The sequence below is a fragment of the Ascidia mentula genome, chromosome 7, assembly GCF_947561715.1.
Source record: "Ascidia mentula chromosome 7, kaAscMent1.1, whole genome shotgun sequence".
Classification (NCBI taxonomy): domain Eukaryota; kingdom Metazoa; phylum Chordata; class Ascidiacea; order Phlebobranchia; family Ascidiidae; genus Ascidia; species Ascidia mentula.
The window spans coordinates 1-19,994 of NC_138572.1; the positions used below are offsets into that span (position 1 = coordinate 1).

At 39.5% G+C, this 19,994-nt stretch overlaps 7 protein-coding genes across 7 annotated transcripts; 2 read left to right on the top strand and 5 right to left on the bottom strand.

The window, feature by feature from the left end:
- Positions 1 to 5,244: 5,244 nt before the first annotated feature.
- On the bottom strand, positions 5,245 to 6,439 carry LOC145908706 (molybdopterin synthase catalytic subunit-like). Its single transcript, XM_082996029.1, has 3 exons — positions 6,205 to 6,439; positions 5,883 to 6,036; positions 5,245 to 5,765 (listed from the first exon to the last, which is right to left on the bottom strand). The coding sequence occupies exons 1-3, from the start codon at positions 6,305 to 6,307 to the stop codon at positions 5,567 to 5,569; spliced, it is 456 nt and encodes a 151-aa protein (XP_082852155.1). The 5' UTR covers positions 6,308 to 6,439; the 3' UTR covers positions 5,245 to 5,566.
- An 863-nt stretch (positions 6,440 to 7,302) lies between these two features.
- Positions 7,303 to 8,788, bottom strand: LOC145908702 (ribosome assembly protein METTL17, mitochondrial-like). The gene has a single exon (XM_082996026.1). It carries the CDS (start codon positions 8,767 to 8,769, stop codon positions 7,432 to 7,434), a length of 1,338 nt encoding a protein of 445 aa, XP_082852152.1. The 5' UTR covers positions 8,770 to 8,788; the 3' UTR covers positions 7,303 to 7,431.
- Positions 8,789 to 8,792: 4 nt separating this feature from the next.
- LOC145908704 (ubiquitin carboxyl-terminal hydrolase 30-like) lies at positions 8,793 to 10,611 on the bottom strand. Its single transcript, XM_082996027.1, has one exon. The coding sequence runs from the start codon at positions 10,376 to 10,378 to the stop codon at positions 9,125 to 9,127; it is 1,254 nt and encodes a 417-aa protein (XP_082852153.1). The 5' UTR covers positions 10,379 to 10,611; the 3' UTR covers positions 8,793 to 9,124.
- Positions 10,612 to 12,426: 1,815 nt separating this feature from the next.
- Positions 12,427 to 13,094, top strand: LOC145908707 (cortexin-3-like). Its single transcript, XM_082996030.1, has 3 exons — positions 12,427 to 12,611; positions 12,732 to 12,906; positions 13,001 to 13,094. The coding sequence occupies exons 2-3, from the start codon at positions 12,800 to 12,802 to the stop codon at positions 13,092 to 13,094; spliced, it is 201 nt and encodes a 66-aa protein (XP_082852156.1). The 5' UTR covers positions 12,427 to 12,611; positions 12,732 to 12,799.
- A 49-nt stretch (positions 13,095 to 13,143) lies between these two features.
- Positions 13,144 to 16,112, bottom strand: LOC145908700 (transmembrane 9 superfamily member 1-like). Its single transcript, XM_082996024.1, has 10 exons — positions 15,603 to 16,112; positions 15,380 to 15,528; positions 14,756 to 14,887; positions 14,546 to 14,685; positions 14,285 to 14,470; positions 14,115 to 14,224; positions 13,875 to 14,038; positions 13,657 to 13,818; positions 13,551 to 13,604; positions 13,144 to 13,499 (listed from the first exon to the last, which is right to left on the bottom strand). The coding sequence occupies exons 1-10, from the start codon at positions 16,077 to 16,079 to the stop codon at positions 13,322 to 13,324; spliced, it is 1,752 nt and encodes a 583-aa protein (XP_082852150.1). The 5' UTR covers positions 16,080 to 16,112; the 3' UTR covers positions 13,144 to 13,321.
- A 568-nt stretch (positions 16,113 to 16,680) lies between these two features.
- Positions 16,681 to 18,653, top strand: LOC145908701 (3-phosphoinositide-dependent protein kinase 1-like). The gene is made up of 5 exons (XM_082996025.1): positions 16,681 to 16,929; positions 16,981 to 17,125; positions 17,183 to 17,874; positions 17,927 to 18,080; positions 18,159 to 18,653. The coding sequence occupies exons 1-5, from the start codon at positions 16,720 to 16,722 to the stop codon at positions 18,425 to 18,427; spliced, it is 1,470 nt and encodes a 489-aa protein (XP_082852151.1). The 5' UTR covers positions 16,681 to 16,719; the 3' UTR covers positions 18,428 to 18,653.
- LOC145908705 (uncharacterized) lies at positions 18,645 to 19,683 on the bottom strand. Its single transcript, XM_082996028.1, has 3 exons — positions 19,421 to 19,683; positions 19,218 to 19,362; positions 18,645 to 19,162 (listed from the first exon to the last, which is right to left on the bottom strand). Exons 1-3 carry the CDS (start codon positions 19,602 to 19,604, stop codon positions 18,697 to 18,699), a joined length of 795 nt encoding a protein of 264 aa, XP_082852154.1. The 5' UTR covers positions 19,605 to 19,683; the 3' UTR covers positions 18,645 to 18,696.
- Positions 19,684 to 19,994: the final 311 nt, after the last annotated feature.

Consider the following 19,994-nt stretch of genomic DNA (forward strand, 5'->3'; position numbering starts at 1 on the left):
CTAACCCTTAACCCTAACCCTAACCCTAACCCTAACCCTAACCCTAACCCTAACCCTAACCCTAACCCTAACCCCTAACCCCTAACCCTAACCCTAACCCTAACCCTAACCCTAACCCTAACCCTAACCCTAACCCTAACCCTAACCCTAACCTCTAACCCTAACCCTAACCCTAACCCTAACCCTAACCCTAACCCTAACCCTAACCCTAACCCTAACCCTAACCCTAACCCTAACCCTAACCCTAACCCTAACCCTAACCCTAACCCTAACCCTAACCCTAACCCTAACCCTAACCCTAACCCTAACCCTAACCCTAACCCTAACCCTAACCCTAACCCTAACCCTAACCCTAACCCTAACCCTAACCCTAACCCTAACCCTAACCCTAACCCTAACCCTAACCCTAACCCTAACCCTAACCCTAACCCTAACCCTAACCCTAACCCTAACCCTAACCCTAACCCTAACCCTAACCCTAACCCTAACCCTAACCCTAACCCTAACCCTAACCCTAACCCTAACCCTAACCCTAACCCTAACCCTAACCCTAACCCTAACCCTAACCCTAACCCTAACCCTAACCCTAACCCTAACCCTAACCCTAACCCTAACCCTAACCCTAACCCTAACCCTAACCCTAACCCTAACCCTAACCCTAACCCTAACCCTAACCCTAACCCTAACCCTAACCCTAACCCTAACCCTAACCCTAACCCTAACCCTAACCCTAACCCTAACCCTAACCCTAACCCTAACCCTAACCCTAACCCTAACCCTAACCCTAACCCTAACCCTAACCCTAACCCTAACCCTAACCCTAACCCTAACCCTAACCCTAACCCTAACCCTAACCCTAACCCTAACCCTAACCCTAACCCTAACCCTAACCCTAACCCTAACCCTAACCCTAACCCTAACCCTAACCCTAACCCTAACCCTAACCCTAACCCTAACCCTAACCCTAACCCTAACCCTAACCCTAACCCTAACCCTAACCCTAACCCTAACCCTAACCCTAACCCTAACCCTAACCCTAACCCTAACCCTAACCCTAACCCTAACCCTAACCCTAACCCTAACCCTAACCCTAACCCTAACCCTAACCCTAACCCTAACCCTAACCCTAACCCTAACCCTAACCCTAACCCTAACCCTAACCCTAACCCTAACCCTAACCCTAACCCTAACCCTAACCCTAACCCTAACCCTAACCCTAACCCTAACCCTAACCCTAACCCTAACCCTAACCCTAACCCTAACCCTAACCCTAACCCTAACCCTAACCCTAACCCTAACCCTAACCCTAACCCTAACCCTAACCCTAACCCTAACCCTAACCCTAACCCTAACCCTAACCCTAACCCTAACCCTAACCCTAACCCTAACCCTAACCCTAACCCTAACCCTAACCCTAACCCTAACCCTAACCCTAACCCTAACCCTAACCCTAACCCTAACCCTAACCCTAACCCTAACCCTAACCCTCTAACCCTCTAACCCTCTAACCCTCTAACCCTCTAACCCTCTAACCCTCTAACCCTCTAACCCTCTAACCCTCTAACCCTCTAACCCTCTAACCCTCTAACCCTCTAACCCTCTAACCCTCTAACCCTCTAACCCTCTAACCCTCTAACCCTCTAACCCTCTAACCCTCTAACCCTCTAACCCTCTAACCCTCTAACCCTCTAACCCTCTAACCCTCTAACCCTCTAACCCTCTAACCCTCTAACCCTCTAACCCTCTAACCCTCTAACCCTCTAACCCTCTAACCCTCTAACCCTCTAACCCTCTAACCCTCTAACCCTCTAACCCTCTAACCCTCTAACCCTCTAACCCTCTAACCCTCTAACCCTCTAACCCTCTAACCCTCTAACCCTCTAACCCTCTAACCCTCTAACCCTCTAACCCTCTAACCCTCTAACCCTCTAACCCTCTAACCCTCTAACCCTCTAACCCTCTAACCCTCTAACCCTCTAACCCTCTAACCCTCTAACCCTCTAACCCTCTAACCCTCTAACCCTCTAACCCTCTAACCCTCTAACCCTCTAACCCTCTAACCCTCTAACCCTCTAACCCTCTAACCCTCTAACCCTCTAACCCTCTAACCCTCTAACCCTCTAACCCTCTAACCCTCTAACCCTCTAACCCTCTAACCCTCTAACCCTCTAACCCTCTAACCCTCTAACCCTCTAACCCTCTAACCCTCTAACCCTCTAACCCTCTAACCCTCTAACCCTCTAACCCTCTAACCCTCTAACCCTCTAACCCTCTAACCCTCTAACCCTCTAACCCTCTAACCCTCTAACCCTCTAACCCTCTAACCCTCTAACCCTCTAACCCTCTAACCCTCTAACCCTCTAACCCTCTAACCCTCTAACCCTCTAACCCTCTAACCCTCTAACCCTCTAACCCTCTAACCCTCTAACCCTCTAACCCTCTAACCCTCTAACCCTCTAACCCTCTAACCCTCTAACCCTCTAACCCTCTAACCCTCTAACCCTCTAACCCTCTAACCCTCTAACCCTCTAACCCTCTAACCCTCTAACCCTCTAACCCTCTAACCCTCTAACCCTCTAACCCTCTAACCCTCTAACCCTCTAACCCTCTAACCCTCTAACCCTCTAACCCTCTAACCCTCTAACCCTCTAACCCTCTAACCCTCTAACCCTCTAACCCTCTAACCCTCTAACCCTCTAACCCTCTAACCCTCTAACCCTCTAACCCTCTAACCCTCTAACCCTCTAACCCTCTAACCCTCTAACCCTCTAACCCTCTAACCCTCTAACCCTCTAACCCTCTAACCCTCTAACCCTCTAACCCTCTAACCCTCTAACCCTCTAACCCTCTAACCCTCTAACCCTCTAACCCTCTAACCCTCTAACCCTCTAACCCTCTAACCCTCTAACCCTCTAACCCTCTAACCCTCTAACCCTCTAACCCTCTAACCCTCTAACCCTCTAACCCTCTAACCCTCTAACCCTCTAACCCTCTAACCCTCTAACCCTCTAACCCTCTAACCCTCTAACCCTCTAACCCTCTAACCCTCTAACCCTCTAACCCTCTAACCCTCTAACCCTCTAACCCTCTAACCCTCTAACCCTCTAACCCTCTAACCCTCTAACCCTCTAACCCTCTAACCCTCTAACCCTCTAACCCTCTAACCCTCTAACCCTCTAACCCTCTAACCCTCTAACCCTCTAACCCTCTAACCCTCTAACCCTCTAACCCTCTAACCCTCTAACCCTCTAACCCTCTAACCCTCTAACCCTCTAACCCTCTAACCCTCTAACCCTCTAACCCTCTAACCCTCTAACCCTCTAACCCTCTAACCCTCTAACCCTCTAACCCTCTAACCCTCTAACCCTCTAACCCTCTAACCCTCTAACCCTCTAACCCTCTAACCCTCTAACCCTCTAACCCTCTAACCCTCTAACCCTCTAACCCTCTAACCCTCTAACCCTCTAACCCTCTAACCCTCTAACCCTCTAACCCTCTAACCCTCTAACCCTCTAACCCTCTAACCCTCTAACCCTCTAACCCTCTAACCCTCTAACCCTCTAACCCTCTAACCCTCTAACCCTCTAACCCTCTAACCCTCTAACCCTCTAACCCTCTAACCCTCTAACCCTCTAACCCTCTAACCCTCTAACCCTCTAACCCTCTAACCCTCTAACCCTCTAACCCTCTAACCCTCTAACCCTCTAACCCTCTAACCCTCTAACCCTCTAACCCTCTAACCCTCTAACCCTCTAACCCTCTAACCCTCTAACCCTCTAACCCTCTAACCCTCTAACCCTCTAACCCTCTAACCCTCTAACCCTCTAACCCTCTAACCCTCTAACCCTCTAACCCTCTAACCCTCTAACCCTCTAACCCTCTAACCCTCTAACCCTCTAACCCTCTAACCCTCTAACCCTCTAACCCTCTAACCCTCTAACCCTCTAACCCTCTAACCCTCTAACCCTCTAACCCTCTAACCCTCTAACCCTCTAACCCTCTAACCCTCTAACCCTCTAACCCTCTAACCCTCTAACCCTCTAACCCTCTAACCCTCTAACCCTCTAACCCTCTAACCCTCTAACCCTCTAACCCTCTAACCCTCTAACCCTCTAACCCTCTAACCCTCTAACCCTCTAACCCTCTAACCCTCTAACCCTCTAACCCTCTAACCCTCTAACCCTCTAACCCTCTAACCCTCTAACCCTCTAACCCTCTAACCCTCTAACCCTCTAACCCTCTAACCCTCTAACCCTCTAACCCTCTAACCCTCTAACCCTCTAACCCTCTAACCCTCTAACCCTCTAACCCTCTAACCCTCTAACCCTCTAACCCTCTAACCCTCTAACCCTCTAACCCTCTAACCCTCTAACCCGCTGGAGCCAGGGTTCCAACCAATAAATGTCGTTCATGGTTTTCCCTTTTTTGCCACTACACTGAAACATCCCCCTTACTAGTGAACCTTTTCCAGTGCTTGCAAATTGTTGTTCTGAATTACTGGTATTGCATCCTAAAAGACATTACACTAAGAGCAAACTAACCTCAAATTGCAGTCACTAAACTTCAGCAGTAACAATTATCACTGAAATTTCAAAAATCAAAGTTCACCTCTCAAAACATTGCAATATTTCTCAAAATAAGTTATCAATTCAAAAACTTTGACCTGGCAGAAAAAGAACATGTTGTAGTTTTAGTTTACAAAATATTTCAGTCTGTACGATCATATGTACCAAATCTGGAAATAATACTTTTCATGAAAAACTTATTTCTTGGGCGCAAGACCTAAAAGATATGATTGTTCAACTAATCATACATTATCTGTTTTTGATAAATCAACAAATAAACAAGGAAAGACGCATTTTACAATCCAAAAAAAGTAAAACCTTTTGTTGTTTGGATAGAAGCAACGTATGTTTCTTTATCTGGAATGACGCGGCTCATTGAAGATGAAGCACACAAAAGGTTATGACGAATATTATAAGGTTTGTTGCAACAATTTCTTTTGCAACCAATCTACAGCGACCATGGTAAACTGCCAAAATCAACTAGCTCTAAATACTAGGGATTGCCGGATTTATTCGGCCGAAATTAAGGTTTTCATAATTATTCTTTTTTATTCTTGAAACTTTTTTACTGCATGCAACGCTAATACACAAAGTTTAGTGTAGGTCATTTTTCAAACTGGGTGTTTTATTTGTTTATTGTCACCGAAATGATTAAAATCAACATTAATGCAGCAGTCGAGTGTTTAAAGTGATGCACCGAAACAACATTATTTTTGCCGAATATTCGGTTTCAACGGAATAAAAAAAATGCTTTTTCGGTGCATGGCTACTAAATACCTTCTGGTATTAAACCTTTCAAGAAATCCCTAACAGTTACCACAAAGCAACATTGTAAAGAACAACATTTAATGGATTATGGACACGCAAGACAAGATTTTCATTTGATAAGAAAATGCAAAATCAACATTTGTTTAGCACCATTGCAAATTAAAAGTGGACAACATGTATGGTGACACAAACGCACAAGTCATGTACACAATGCTAAAGGAGGCAACAATACATTAGGTTTCATTTGTCTTTTTCCATGTACATTCCTTGTTCTCCATCCATTCACTTGATCCATCGCCATAAACTTCCTTCTTCCAAATAGGAACAGTTGCTTTCAAAGTGTCGATACAATACTGAGAAGCAGCCAGCGCATCAACTCTGTGCGGGGATGATATTGCGATAACAATGCTTGCCTCTTTCACCGGAACAGTTCTGTTCAATATAAAAATTTACACATTTTTAGTCAACTGCACAAATCTGTGACAAAAATCATAAAAAAAACAAAAAAACATTTGAGTGCAGAGAAGAACCCAGGTTGAAATATTTTACCCCAATCTGTGGTGAATGACGATCCCTTTCACTTCACACCACTTCTCACGAATCTGGGAGCAGATTTTTTTTACTTCTTTTTCTGCCATTTCTTTGTAACATTCATAATCAAGTTGAACAACTTCCCTTCCATTCATTGTATTTCTTGTGGTGCCTGAGAAACAAGTAATATGAAAATGATAAGTGAGCAATAAAAAAAGTCAACAATAATTTATTTTCAAACAAAATTAATTTGATGACAAATACAATTTTAATTACAACTATAATTACAATCATTTCAAAAAATATTAAGATAGTCAGACCTATTTTAACATTTTCTTACCAACAAAAACAGAAATAGCCCCACAAGATTCATCAGTTGCTATGTCAACACAGGATTGTACATTGATATTATCGGATGTAAATAAAATATCTGTAACCTCCATTGTATCTTATCCACCACTTAAAGGGGGAATGACAGCAATTTCTGTGTTGCTTTGAAAGGTAACTGGAAAGTTTGCGGTGTGGTCGATATATTCCTCATTCACTGACAGCGTGAAACAACCTCCCAGTTCTGTGAGTCTGGAAACATGATATAATGCTCGTATGAAAAGTCTGTGTGCATTATACAACGCTCATATGATAAGTCTGGATGCATGAAACAAAGCTCATATGGTACGTCTGGATGCATGATACAACGCTCATGTGATAAGTCTGGATGCATGATACAAAGCTCATATGATAATTGTGGATGCATGATACAACGCTCATATGATAAGTGTGGATGCATGATACAATGGTTATAGATATGTGGAAACAAATATCTTAAAAAGACTTACTCAGCAATCGGTAAAAGTGGTTAAAATCGGTGTGTATACAGGCAGGATATTTTGTTTTACTAATGATTTTGTTGAAAGTTTGTTCAAACAAGGGATCGAAAATTTTGCATGTCATAGTGACAAATATTTTTGGGGGAGTCAACAATCAGATATCTATTTGTAAAATAACTTAAGGTTTTTGCATCCAACAAATACCAGTTGTTACATCATAATTATGTCACTGATAATCTCATGCACTTGTTATGTAATAAACATTATCAAACTTCTCTAGGTCAGGCTAACCTTGGAAAATCCTTGTACAAAAGTTGCAGAAGTTTTTGTGTTGTAACTTCTGTGGGAATTTCAATAGTTGACTGACTTTTTCCAACAAGCTCTCGACTTTTTGCAAAGAAATAAATCGTTACCTGGAATAAAATGCCCTGTTTTCAATTTTTTTTACACAAATTAGAGACATATAGTAATTGGTCAGCAGTCATAGTAGCAACGTTCAAGTCCCAATATTCTTTCTGTTAAACTTATCGTACATAAATTTCATTTACACGTTGTGAATTTTATTTTATTGTAAAATTTGTATATTTACCTTGATTAAATTGTTTTCCATTCTTAAGGGAAAATTAAACTTTTAAAAAGCATTTTATCATGGTTAACTGCATTGCTGAAAAACAGAAAAAATACAACAAGCGTTAACCAAACAATTTCAGGTTAGAATTGCAAATCAACGAAGTCTGCAATTAATCGAAGTTCAAATATTCATCAGAAATTGGAAAACAGTCACCGGGCTTTAAAACTTTCGCCATGTTTCTTAAATTCTTTCCATGCTTTTCCTTTGTAATACCAAAATGTTTAATTTTTCCCTGTGAAGTGCAGAGATGACAATGGAAACATTTGTTTTGTTTTCTTGTTTCCTGGACAACTCTTGGCCATCTAAACATGTCTCCACTCATTTTATCAAACACAACATAGGAAAATTTCTCATTGTTATTACTAATGTTTCTGTATTTCCTTGCATAGTTTGGCAGAATATAAGATTGTGAGAAATTACAGCCTTTTGCTTCCTCCCACTTTGGGCAGATTTCTTCATGTGGGCACGGAGAAAACACTTGAGTTCCACTTTTAAAATTTTTCCAAGTCCTTGACTTTTTTGGATCAACCCCTTCTAGACCATTAAGAAATAAGTTGCGAGCCTCTTGAATGATGTAGTAGCCATAAAAATTTCCATGCTCCACTATCACCAAGAACCTGTTGGTTTTTGTCCACAAAAGTTTAAGGATATTAATTCTGTCTTTCTCTGAAGGCAGTTCACTAAGGGCATAAGAGGATATGACAACATCATAGCTGGTTTGAAATGATATAGGTAAATATTGTCGAATAAATATGCTTGGAAGGTGTTGGTTGGGGTTTCCACCAGTGAAAATAAATAATGCCAACTTGTTCATGTAAGTGGATTGATCAACACAGACATATTGCTTGATATGTTCAGCCCACAATTTATTTGCTGCCCAAACTGATGTCCCTGAACCAGATCCAAAGTCAAGCATAGATTGAGGAACAAAATCTTCATTTCTTCTGCTAATTTCTGTTAATATCCTTAGAATTGCAGCATAAACAGCTGGGGTCCTTCCTATAAGATGAGCTGCCGTATTGTATTCATCATAAACCATTTGCTTCCAAACATAAGACGCACTCTTAACTTTCTTCTCCTGGCTTGAAGCAAACTCTTCACCTAGAAACTTTTTCACCTGGGATTTTTCAAACCAACTTTGGGAAGGGACTTTTGCAAATTTGTCATTAGAGACACAAACGCGACGAGACAGTAAAAAATCTGAGAGTTTTTCATGAACAGTTTTCAATATAACTTTATCCTTATCTTGTAGAAACAACTTAGCTGATTCATCAAATCGACCCGGCAGTTCCACTGAGGGTAAATTGCATTTCCCCAATTTGTAATTCCACATATCCTGTTCTGGTGGATTATCCAACGAATCATTGTCCAAGGTATTCACTGGGTAACTACTATGAAAACATACTCTGTTTCTACTTTGTTTAAATAAACTTGTTAAACACAACATAGGTAAGCAGAAATATATGAAACCTGCAAAACATTACATTGAAATTCACAATCAGTTATGCCAGGAAATTTGATGAATGATAAGAATGGAGAAAATTCTACCTTCGAAGAAAAGACAATTCTTTTGTGAGATAAAGCTTCCCGGAAGATGCTTTAATAATAAACATTAGATTCTGAAACAGCATTCTCAGATAGGCATACACTTATTTTTCAGAAAACATTCTTTTCAATTTAAGCATGAACAAAGTAATTCAAACTGCATAAATTATCAACAGAAAAGTAAATATTTCCAAAAACTATTCCCATTGTTTGTCAACAATACATCATTGAGGTCAGAACAAAACACAACTTTTAAATCAATTTGTTTTAATCCTTTCATAAAATAACATATAAGCAGAGCAGGAAAGGACTTCTTTTAAATTTACTCTTTTAACAAATGTATCTGAAGTGTAAAACCATTTGTAAATTAAATCACCAGTCTGATTTTTACAAGGGAATCTTTTGTATGCAATGTAATGTCCATTAAAACCCCATGAACCAATATGAACAATTACGCCAGTAAGCAAATACGAACAATTGCTTGAAGCACTTCTTTTATTTCGTTGGTGTTTTTTTGCGTACTTGCATAGATCAAGGATGGAAGGAAATTCAACGAACTGATTCTGTTTTATTGGCATTCCATGTTTCCAAACCAACCTTTGCAAATGAATGCAAAGAGATTGGGGGAGTTTTGTAATAAAGCTTTCCCTCCTGAAGGAGCATTTAACATTTAGGTTTGTTTTGTTTTCTTCTTCTCTTGCAAATCTTATCTTTGTATGAAGTTTTGGAAAGTTAAAATTTAAATCTTGGATAAAATTTTCTGTCATCAATATTGTCTGCATGTTTGAAGAAGTGTGATTGTTGTAACATTCATTAAAAAGTTTGTTAGAACAGCTTGGGCAATTCACATTAGAGACTTGCTCTTCTCCAATCAACATCCCCAAACAATCATGTAGTGTCACATTGTTAAATTGCCATGGTAACAAAGAGGGAATTGGGACACTTAGACAATCAAAACCTTCGTGTGTCAAAGGGTTTGAATGTCCACAAGATGTGCATTGCAGTTTGACTGTCATCCAACCACGGTATGAAACCCTCTTAGGTTGCTTCCTGCAACAATACGATTCCAGCACAAAATTAAATAGAGTGGATTCATATTGAAATTTAAGTTCTTCGTCTAAGGTGGTTAGTAATGCATTAAAGAACTCATGGGCATCATGCTCTTCATTTGGAATATGCCAACCTCTGGCAACTAGTTCAAGTAGGAGATCTGATGGATCGTAATATTCATCATCACTTGGAGTACACAACTTCATCAGCAGTTCGCGCAAGGAAACAACAAGCATGTTATCATCATTTGCCTCAATAGATTTCAAGCATTGTCTAAATGTTGTTTGGCTTGCAAGACATTGTAACACAGAATTCATAAAGCAAGTATTGCCCGCATTTAGCAGGCCTGGAACACACTGAGGTGTCTTGACAAAAAATCCTTTTAACCATTTCCGCAAAATAAATCCTACGGCAGTCACAGATACTGATGCTACCAATACTACCCTAACACTACATCTCATTGCGAAACGTGGGCATTAATCTGATCAAGACGCACACAACATCAACAATTTATCTCCAGTAAATATTATTAAAGTAAGCAATTGTTGAGTCACAATCAGTCATTTTAAGAGTACAAATCAGGTTTTTTTGCGGCAATGATGATTCAACCATCCGGAGGACGATACTTAACCACAATAACAACAGTAAAATTTGTTCGAAATAGTTTTCATAAAATGACAAAAATAAACTTTCGAGCCCAAACCATGACAGACAGAAGTTGGAATTGCAAAATCCAACGCTGCAAGGTAACTGTTCACGCTTCAGTAAGTTTTACCACTGAAATTTGGACGTTTTCTATTGAAAAAAAAAATCAGTAGTCGGGCAAAGTCTGACAATACGGCATCAAAAAGACTGTGGTAACCCTGTCGATTCACAAGAAATGTTGGTCAAGGGCAGCGGTGCACAACCTGCGACCGTGCGGCCGAGCACATTAATATCAAAATATATGCATTGGCGGCCGTCGTTGCTTCTGAAACTTGTTTTTAAAGCGGTCTCAAGAGTTAAGCTTTTATTTAAGCCCATTTCCATTTCCGCGTTATACACATTCGTTCTCTATAGCGAGTTGTAACTGCGGTGCAGCTACCGCAACCGAGACAAAGCGCAACAATACGGATGATGACGTCATAAAACATTGATAGCATATCGGTGAATTGCCATGTACGCATGTACAGTTGTCAAAAAGCTAAACAGTGGAATCACTCAGTCATGTCGCTGAAACGCAAAAGGTTGTTACAACAAGAGAAAGGAGCGTTTAATCCCAAATGGGAAGTGGACTATTTTATGATGGAGACGTGAACCTATAGTGTGCAAGAACAAGGCAGCCATTGAATAATTCGACATTTCATTACATTGTAATACACGTAATTTGGCAAATTTAAATAATAAATAGTGCACATTTTTCAGGTATGGAATCATTTCCATTCCTTTCCAATAATGCTCACGTCAACTTGTCAGAATTATCAGGAGTATATCGTTGGAAAAGCAGTATATTCAGTGGCGACCGTTAGCACACAGTGGTGTGTGTGTTGCGGCCGGCAATAGTAAAAATAAGGTTGTGCACCCCTGGTCAAGGGCTACCTTGGACACGATAGCACATTCGCAAAAGTTTCATGTCTCCACCACCCGACAAAGCGTAAATTAAATCATGTCAGCTGAGAAAATTATAATCCAAAGAATCAATTTATCAGTGGAACCACGTTTTTTAATTTGTGTATGTAGGGTTATACATCAGGTAGGCTACAGTTAATCAAAATACAGAAGTCGTTGGTTGATTGGATTTACAACTACGTATTCTTGAAAAGGCCAATAATTATTTTGCCCAACGTTTGGCAAACACGGACAAATTTTTGTAATGTTTATGCCATCAGGTGGTTGGGGGGGCAATATTGTCTTGTGGCAACAGGAGGCTGCTAGACAAAATAATCAATTTTTGGCGAAAAAAATCCCGAAAGTTAAAAAATGATTTGTTTAATTCCTGTGGAAGGATCCAAGCAGCTATAGTGGCCACGCCCCGATTCAAGAAAGCTTGAATGCGTTAATCCCCCAAACTGTTCAAAAAACAAGCTTCAATTCCATCAATTTGTTAGTGTACAATTGCCCTTTCGTATATTTGACTTATTAACGCGGGTTTTAAATCTTAACTACAATGTTAATACGGAGTGTATCTTGGCCACAATATACCCAGTGACACCACTGAACTCCTGTAGATCAGTTGATAAAGCGTTTTTAGGCCTGGTTAGCCCACAGGGTCGAGAGCTCACCGGAAGCTTGATTTCTCAGATCTCGCTCCGCCTTGTCGGGAAAAGTGGTTGATCCAGCTTGGCTGCGAATAAAGCCTGTGAACCTACAATGTTAATACCGTATATTCCGTAGCACATAACAGAAAGCACTAATTGGTATTTATATCCCATTGGCGAAATTTTATAAACAACGCATTGTTGCGCCGGAACACTAACAGACTTGCAACAAATAGAGCACATAACTGTATAGTTAAGGGCTAGAGGGAATGCAGTAATCAAATTAATAGTCGGGTTCGTAATTCTCTAAGGTAATACTGCATCTGTGGGGGGACTGCCTCGATCGGCCGCTGTTTGCATTTAGTTGAAGGAACACAGATCCCTTAGTCAGCTAATTTACGGTTAGTTGTAAAGTTAATTGGACACAGTTTATTTGGTCTGGCAAACACTCACACAGGTATGTTGTCTATCTAACGAGTATTTTGTTGAAACAATATCAGCAACGATTGTGAATCCCAGCAATGCGATTGAACTTTTAAATCAAATTTGAATCGAGCTAAAGTTTTGAACTTTTCAGATTCGCTGGTTCTACACAAGCGTTTCAGTTAAATAGAATGTTGCCTAGTGGGAGATCAGAGCTAAATTATGGAACAACTTTACGACAATTTGTACATCAGTAAGACAGTGGAGCAACCATTAATACTGATACTTCTGTGCTGTTTGATCATTTTCCTGTTCTGTCAAATTTCAAAGTAAGTCTACATATTAATGCTTGTTCGTTGAACGCACATGGTTTTTATTTTCTACGGATAGATGCCTACTGTGTGGTTGTAATGACATTCGCAGGTGCGTTCAAGTTATCCTCGATCCATACGAAACGATGGATCGCGAAACTTGGACTGACAACTTGGAAAAAGGAAACCTTCACAGTTTTATGTAACTTCGTCGACGCCAACAAACTTTTTATCATATATTTTGCGTAATACCACCCCGAAAGTTTATTTAATCGTACGTTACTTACAATCTTGATTATGCAGCTGTAAAAATTTTCGAATAAAAGCATTTGTGTAAGTTTCATACAACAGTGTGCGACTAAAACTCTTCGGCACTATTGTGACGTCACAATCACTTTACAAGCATGTGATTTGCATACCATAACGTTCTACTTCAGTCCATTTTTAGGTTAATGTAGATGTAGCGGATGAACTTAAGCGAGGCAAAAAAGGAAACAGTTCCTAGGGATAGGAAAAAGGCATAGCAGGTTAGGATAGAATATCCAAAAAACTCCATAGACTGAACAATTCCTGACATATTTGACCTCCTTATGTAGAAGAAAATGGAATATCTGGAAAACGTTACATTATCACATTGTGATTTACCTCTTTGCCACACTTACATAAACACGAAAATTCCGGTTGAACCAGCACTGAACACAGACCTCCACCACCATCTATGAGAAGCCCACGATAAAGTTTGCAAAAGATTAAAGTATGAATATTTACCTGTAATCCTCACTGCTCAACTGGAAGTAAGTTAGAGCTACAGATACACAGGAAGAAACCAAGATCTCAATTGCAAATACAAGCATTAGAACTCCGTACAATGTGTAAACCTCCCTACCCCAAACTGTAGCAAATATGTAATACAGCTCCACTGAAACCGCACTAAACAAACAAGTTTTCTAGGTGAATATACAATTTGTTTTTTTGATGAAGATTACCTGAATGGCAAAAAGCCACCAAAGATCATGTGACAAAGTGTACTTCTGTACCAAGGCTGTTGCGGGATTTCACGGGCGATGTTTTTTGTACGACATGGGGCATCAAAATCACCCGTTGTATTTTTACCCATAATGCCTCCAACAACTGTCAGTGGCAGACCAACCTAATAGAACATTTTGGTTTACAACATTTCCCAAAATACATTAATCTAAAATCATAGATTCAATAAACTTTTCTACCATAGCCCAAATGAACATAAGCAGCAATACTGTTGTAAACGGCAGTGCTTGTGTTGAGCCATTCCACCAATGTACAGAGTTAACCACACTCCACACAATACAGCATGGACCTGCATAAATAAGAGGGCGTTAAAGGGTTGAACAGCCTTTTAATAATCTCAGACATCTACCTGTAAATAGTGATGAAGTAAGCATAATATTTGCTACCCAATTGTAACCCTGAAACTTTCTATAATATGAACTTGATACATAACCAGCAATACATGATGTAAGCGCATATAGCAGGATAGCAGCAGTGTTAATTGAACCATGTCTGTGGGTCTTAAACATTCCCATCAATGCCATTAGTATTATTCCTAGAAAATATAAGGCATTAGAAGTCTATAGTTTTTTGGTTGCTGTTACTCAAATACGAGCCTGTTCTAACCAACCTGTTCCAATAGAAAGAAGTTGTGTCCCAACTCCTATAACTGAACAAAACAAAGATTTCAGCTTTGGAAACCGGAAAACATCTGCATGAATTATTTTCCAGCCATTATCTTCGTCCCCAAAATCTTCTTCATCATCTGGTCTGACAAACAACGCATTGTGATTACTTACTGCCACTGCTGTTCAGAAACAAAATAAAAAACAGAGCTTACTTATTGTATCGCGAAAAGTCACTCCTTAATATTCTTGTCAGGATAACAACAACAAATGCCATGAGAAGTGACACAAGTATGACTGAGTTGATGATGGACAACCAATGAATTTCCAAAGATTTTGGGAAAAAGCTTTAAAAAAATCACTTTTTTTCTCATATGAACATACTGAAATTGGACACTAATAAATCAGCTGACTTCAATTTGAAACTTCTGAAAGTTTCACATTATTAACTACTGACAGGAACTTTAGTTTTGCTAAATGGCAAAGTAGTTGTGGAAAAAAGAGTAGTTTTGGATAAAAGAGTATATAAACCCTGAAGAAAAGCGTTGGGTCCAAGATCAGTGTTTGCAGCATCTTTTGTTCTGATGAAAGTCGATTATATAACAGCCAAAACGTCAATCAAATAAATAGTTTTTTTTTTGCCAGAAGGGCTTGTGAGTTTATTAAACATTATGCTAGCAGCATCACCAACAAATTATTTGAAAATACATGATTAGTGCTTGCAGTATCTTGGAATTAATGCAGTGCCCAACAATCATTGCATACAATATATATGTCATGTAAACATAAAGCCAAAATATTACAAGTACTCTTCTAAATTGATTTTAGTAACTACCCACCTGTAATCCTTCAGCAGCTGATTTCTTTTATTGGGATCGGCAGGGGTTGCTTCCCACTTCACATCATACATGAAAGTTACCTCCAGTGGAGGATCCACGTCCAGGGAAATTGGATCATAGGCAGTTGTTGAAACATTTGCTGACACAATCTACAAAGATACTTGCAATTATTATTTCGATATTTTTTTTAATTGAATAAACACCAGGAAGCTGACCCTCTTACCTTATTCCCATTGTATTTGAATTGAAATGTTATATGATTATAAAGGTAAAGTTTGTGGACATGAGGAACTGTCAAAAAACTGCTTTCCTCAAATTGTCCAACAAAACTTCTCATTTGCAATTCATCGGCCACCATTTCAAAGTAGTATAATTCCTCAACAGCTTCACGCATCTTATCCAGTTCGTCTTTAGCCAAACTAACTGTGCAAAGCTTATTGTTCTGCTCATTTACTTGAAACTTAATCTTATAGAGGGAATAGGCCATCCGATCCCCATCAAGAACTTCTCCCAGTGTCAATGACTTGTGCTCAATTTTTTCAGGCCGGCAAACAGGCAAAGAATAATAATGGTAAGTCTCATGAGGGTTAAAATAAGGTCCAACTTTATTGACAAATACTTCAACTTTATCCCCAACCTTGTAGGATTGCATGGCAGCACATGCAATAATGCACAATGAAAGGACTAAACCTTCCTTCATTTTTCCTATCAACTAGGCTATTTGACATAAACAGGTCAACAACGTAGTGCAACAAAGTGTAAAGACTTAAAATCCTAAATTAACCAAAAGCTGCAAACGCAATTATCGTGGAAACAATTACACACAAAAAAAATGTTCGTCACTTATTGTTACAAAACATTTGAAGCGGAACGATCCACGTAAAACAACCTTACGTTAATTTCTTTACGGGAAGTATTCCTAAAGGAACTTATTACCGAATAAATTTCTGAAAGTATTCAACTTCAATTATTTATTTATTTAAAATCAGATTTACTTCAGGAGCACGATTTGCAACATGATACCGACGCAAATAAATTGTTTTGTTTCTATGGTGGCAAGGAAATAAAAAGTTGTTTTGAAGGGAATTTCTTGAGAAAACAAGATGCACGTTACTGGTCTTATTTTATATATTATGAAATAAAGATAATTTGGAAGTTGTTTAGAGCTGGGCCAAATTATCACGAAATGGGAGTAGTCTTGTAGCCCCAAAAATATATTTGGGAAAAGGACCGTTGCAGAATTTCATGCTTTTTGTAATATATATATAGGCCTAATATATATATTGGTGTTAAATAGGTTTAGGTTAAGAGTTGAAATTTGCTGTTCATGGTTTTATGAAATGTCTGAAAATGGGGAAGAAGCTGGTCAAAGTCCTGAAAAAAGATCACAATCAAAAAAGAAACGCAGGGAAGACTTTAGATTTGGTCCAACTTTAGGTGAGGGTTCTTACTCAACTGTTGTTCTTGCTTGTGAAATTGCTACTGGGAGGGAGTTTGCCATTAAGATACTTCAGAAGAGGCACATTATAAAAGAGAAAAAAATACCACAGGTAATAAGTACGTGTTTAAAAAAAAGTAAAAAAATTAACCAATGTTTTTAGGTTGAAAGGGAGAAGAAGGTGTTAAGTCGTCTGGATCATCCTTTCTTTGTCCAACTATATTTTACATTTCAAGATACAGAAAGACTTTACTTTGGTTTAAGTGTTGCACGCAAAGGAGAGCTTAGAGAGAAGATTAAACAACTTGGTTCGATTTCAAATTCAAGTTTTTGTTTTCAAAATTTTACTGGAATTTATTTTGCAGGAAAATTCAATTTAGAATGCGCACAATTTTACTCTGCCCAAATTGTGGATGCTCTTTGCTACCTTCACTCACTTAATATCGTGCACAGGGATTTAAAACCAGAGAATATTCTTTTCAATGACAAACTGCAAATACAAATTACTGATTTTGGAACTGCCAAAGAAATACCTGCTGATGAATCAGCTGACGTTCCTAGAACTTCATCATTTGTTGGGACAGCCCAGTATGTTTCTCCAGAATTGTTAAATGACAAGCAAATTTGTTCTTCATCAGACTTGTGGGCCTTGGGTTGCATAATTTATCAAATGTTAGTTGGGAATTACCCTTTTCAAGCTCCAAATGAGTATTTAACATTTCAACAAATAATAGCCTGCAAGTATAATTTTCCTGATAGTTTTGATGTGGATGCAAAAGACTTGATTGCACGCCTTCTTCAACTGGACCCAATGCAAAGGCTGGGATGTGCTGCTTGTGGGGGGTATGATGCATTAAAAACACACAAATATTTCACTGGGACCAAGTGGGAGAAGCTGGCTGTGATGGACCCACCAACACAAATGCTGTCATTCTCCCAGGACAGTTCCGATGATGATGCTGAGGATATCTCGGGAGTTATTGATGACTTCGAGCAATCATCATTCATTGATGATTTTAAAAGACAAATTTCCGAAAGTGAAACAAAGCAAAAAGGGGTAAGAATATTTAATGCAAGAAAAATTTATAAAATAAAAAAAAAACTTTTAGTCACTTGAAGAACTCCCACAAAGCGACCCTGAGGACATCGGTGGGTTTGGATTGCCGATTAATTTGCCCAACCCAGATAGAGAAAAATGGCTGAAGAAACAACAAATATCAGAATGGGATTACTTTGCAAAAGGAAAACTTATTCTAAAAAGAGGTTGACAAAATGTTTGTTAGTTATGGAACTTGTTGTTGAACATAATCAGTTGTAGGTTCAACTATACTGCTTTCACAGGGCAATTAGAAAAGAAACGTGGGTTTTCTATCAAACTTCGTGAATTCCTTCTGACTGAAGGCCCAAAGCTTATTTACATTGACCCACACACAATGGAAGTGAAAGGGGAAATACCTTGGTCACATGACATGCGAACTGAGCCTAAGTCTTTTCGCGTTTTCCTCATCCGCACTCCAAACAGAACATATCACCTCATCGACAAGAGCAACAACGCAATTAAGTGGTGCAAAAAAATTGAAGAAATTAAGAAGCATTACTTCAAAAGTTGAACAAGTTTGTTTTGCATGTGTAGGTAATTAATTTATCATAAGAGACAAAGTGGCTCCCATGTTGCTACATGGAACAATTTTGTGTATTTATTACAATCAGATGGTGCTTTCAAGCAGATTTCTGATTCTTTAATAATTTATTATTGCTATGATTGTGTGTGTCATCACTTTACTGTGTGTGTCATATGTGCGACTGTTGGTAAATTACAAAATGAGGCAAATCGCGTGTTCGTGTTCATGTTCATGTTGGTCATGGAAAAACGCTAAAATTACTCATCAAGCCATGTACTAAACCACCGTCTACATTTCTCTTTCGCTTCTCTGCTGCAACGCGGTTGCATTGTGACGTCATAATAGTTTGGAGAATGCCGCTCATCAACATTAGTATTTTGTCCTTTCGACCGTCTGTTCGCCCTTAGCTGGGGCCACGTGGTCTCACGTTGTCGAGATGCTTCCAAAATTTGTTTGTGACGTAACTTAAGGGCAAGGTGACCCGAGGCAAGTCCACTGGGCCGTTGCTGACCACGTGGATATCGCGTGGGAATGTCATACCCGGAAGTGGTCTCTGCACTGCGGGAGATCCTCGGGAACACGCAAGGTGGCGCTGTTATTAACTTGTGAGCTTGTCGTGACGTGCTTGTGTCACGTGATAGAGCGAGGCTTGTTGTTTTCAAGCTGTGATCCCAAAAGTGGCGAACAGCCACGTGGTGGTGCCAACGAGCTTCATTTATGTTTCTGAACCGGACGAAAACGTTGAAATTTGTTTATTTTATTGTATGTTGACATTTACCGTTTATCCGAAGATTCCATTGCTTGGGAACATTTAAAAACTGTCCTCTCATCCGGTTCGTTGCAAATATTTCCATAGCGATATTTTGGATCGGAATAGTTTTGAATTCCGCGATTACAGCTGGTCGATACCGATGAACGGCATTCTTTTCAACAAAGAAAATAACAAATAACCAATTATAGAAGAACGAACAAGGTTGTTACCTGGTAACCCGGTTTCTTCTCGTTTGCTCAGCAGTTTCTTTCTTTTCGACCAAACTGTATTACTGCGCCACCTAACCGAATATCTTGACGACAAATCATTTCGCAAGGTGGCGTTATTTTGGTTTCTTGGTTCCACAAGTGGATGGTGTGAATTCGGCGCTGTTCTCATTGAAACGAACGACATGATTATTGCATAAAAACAAATATATTGTGTACTTGTAGAGGTAAGGTTAAAGTATATGATTGATTCGATCCACCTGGAACATGAAAATTTAAAAATAGATTAAGCCACAAATACTAATGTGATGACCAACTCCCCATAGAAACCACTAACAAATAACCTATTCTTGCGTGGTAAGACCGGTAAACTACAAACGATTGCGACAGCGCAGCCACAATGGAGCCCATTGTAAAAACACTACTGTACATGGAATAGTCGGTTTGTTGTTGTATGTGCGGTTAATATTGGGCATGTTGCCATAGACTCGCAGTCACCGAATTCCCAGATAGTTGCGGGGCAGATATTTCCAACAATTATTTTATCTGTATTTTTACGATAATTAGGCTATGCAAA

What these genes read in the sequence shown, in the direction of transcription:
- LOC145908707 (XM_082996030.1), top strand. Translation starts at nt 12,800, where the DNA reads ATGGAACAACTTTACGACAATTTGTACATCAGTAAGACAGTGGAGCAA. An exon ending in CTGTTCTGTCAAATTTCAAA is followed by an intron (nt 12,907 to 13,000) that starts GTAAGTCTACAT and finishes TGACATTCGCAG; the next exon opens with GTGCGTTCAAGTTATCCTCG.
- LOC145908706 (XM_082996029.1), bottom strand. Translation starts at nt 6,307, where the DNA reads ATGGAGGTTACAGATATTTTATTTACATCCGATAATATCAATGTACAA. An exon ending in GGCTATTTCTGTTTTTGTTG is followed by an intron (nt 6,037 to 6,204) that starts GTAAGAAAATGT and finishes CTTGTTTCTCAG; the next exon opens with GCACCACAAGAAATACAATG. An exon ending in GTCATTCACCACAGATTGGG is followed by an intron (nt 5,766 to 5,882) that starts GTAAAATATTTC and finishes TATATTGAACAG; the next exon opens with AACTGTTCCGGTGAAAGAGG.
- LOC145908702 (XM_082996026.1), bottom strand. Translation starts at nt 8,769, where the DNA reads ATGTTGTGTTTAACAAGTTTATTTAAACAAAGTAGAAACAGAGTATGT.
- LOC145908700 (XM_082996024.1), bottom strand. Translation starts at nt 16,079, where the DNA reads ATGAAGGAAGGTTTAGTCCTTTCATTGTGCATTATTGCATGTGCTGCC. An exon ending in ACTTCTTTCTATTGGAACAG is followed by an intron (nt 14,471 to 14,545) that starts GTTGGTTAGAAC and finishes TATATTTTCTAG; the next exon opens with GAATAATACTAATGGCATTG. An exon ending in ACCGGAATTTTCGTGTTTAT is followed by an intron (nt 13,500 to 13,550) that starts GTAAGTGTGGCA and finishes AACGTTTTCCAG; the next exon opens with ATATTCCATTTTCTTCTACA.
- LOC145908701 (XM_082996025.1), top strand. Translation starts at nt 16,720, where the DNA reads ATGTCTGAAAATGGGGAAGAAGCTGGTCAAAGTCCTGAAAAAAGATCA. An exon ending in AAGAGAAAAAAATACCACAG is followed by an intron (nt 16,930 to 16,980) that starts GTAATAAGTACG and finishes CAATGTTTTTAG; the next exon opens with GTTGAAAGGGAGAAGAAGGT. An exon ending in AAAACTTATTCTAAAAAGAG is followed by an intron (nt 18,081 to 18,158) that starts GTTGACAAAATG and finishes CTGCTTTCACAG; the next exon opens with GGCAATTAGAAAAGAAACGT.
- LOC145908704 (XM_082996027.1), bottom strand. Translation starts at nt 10,378, where the DNA reads ATGAGATGTAGTGTTAGGGTAGTATTGGTAGCATCAGTATCTGTGACT.
- LOC145908705 (XM_082996028.1), bottom strand. Translation starts at nt 19,604, where the DNA reads ATGTCGTTCGTTTCAATGAGAACAGCGCCGAATTCACACCATCCACTT. An exon ending in AGAAGAAACCGGGTTACCAG is followed by an intron (nt 19,363 to 19,420) that starts GTAACAACCTTG and finishes TTTGTTGAAAAG; the next exon opens with AATGCCGTTCATCGGTATCG. An exon ending in ATGGAATCTTCGGATAAACG is followed by an intron (nt 19,163 to 19,217) that starts GTAAATGTCAAC and finishes CGTCCGGTTCAG; the next exon opens with AAACATAAATGAAGCTCGTT.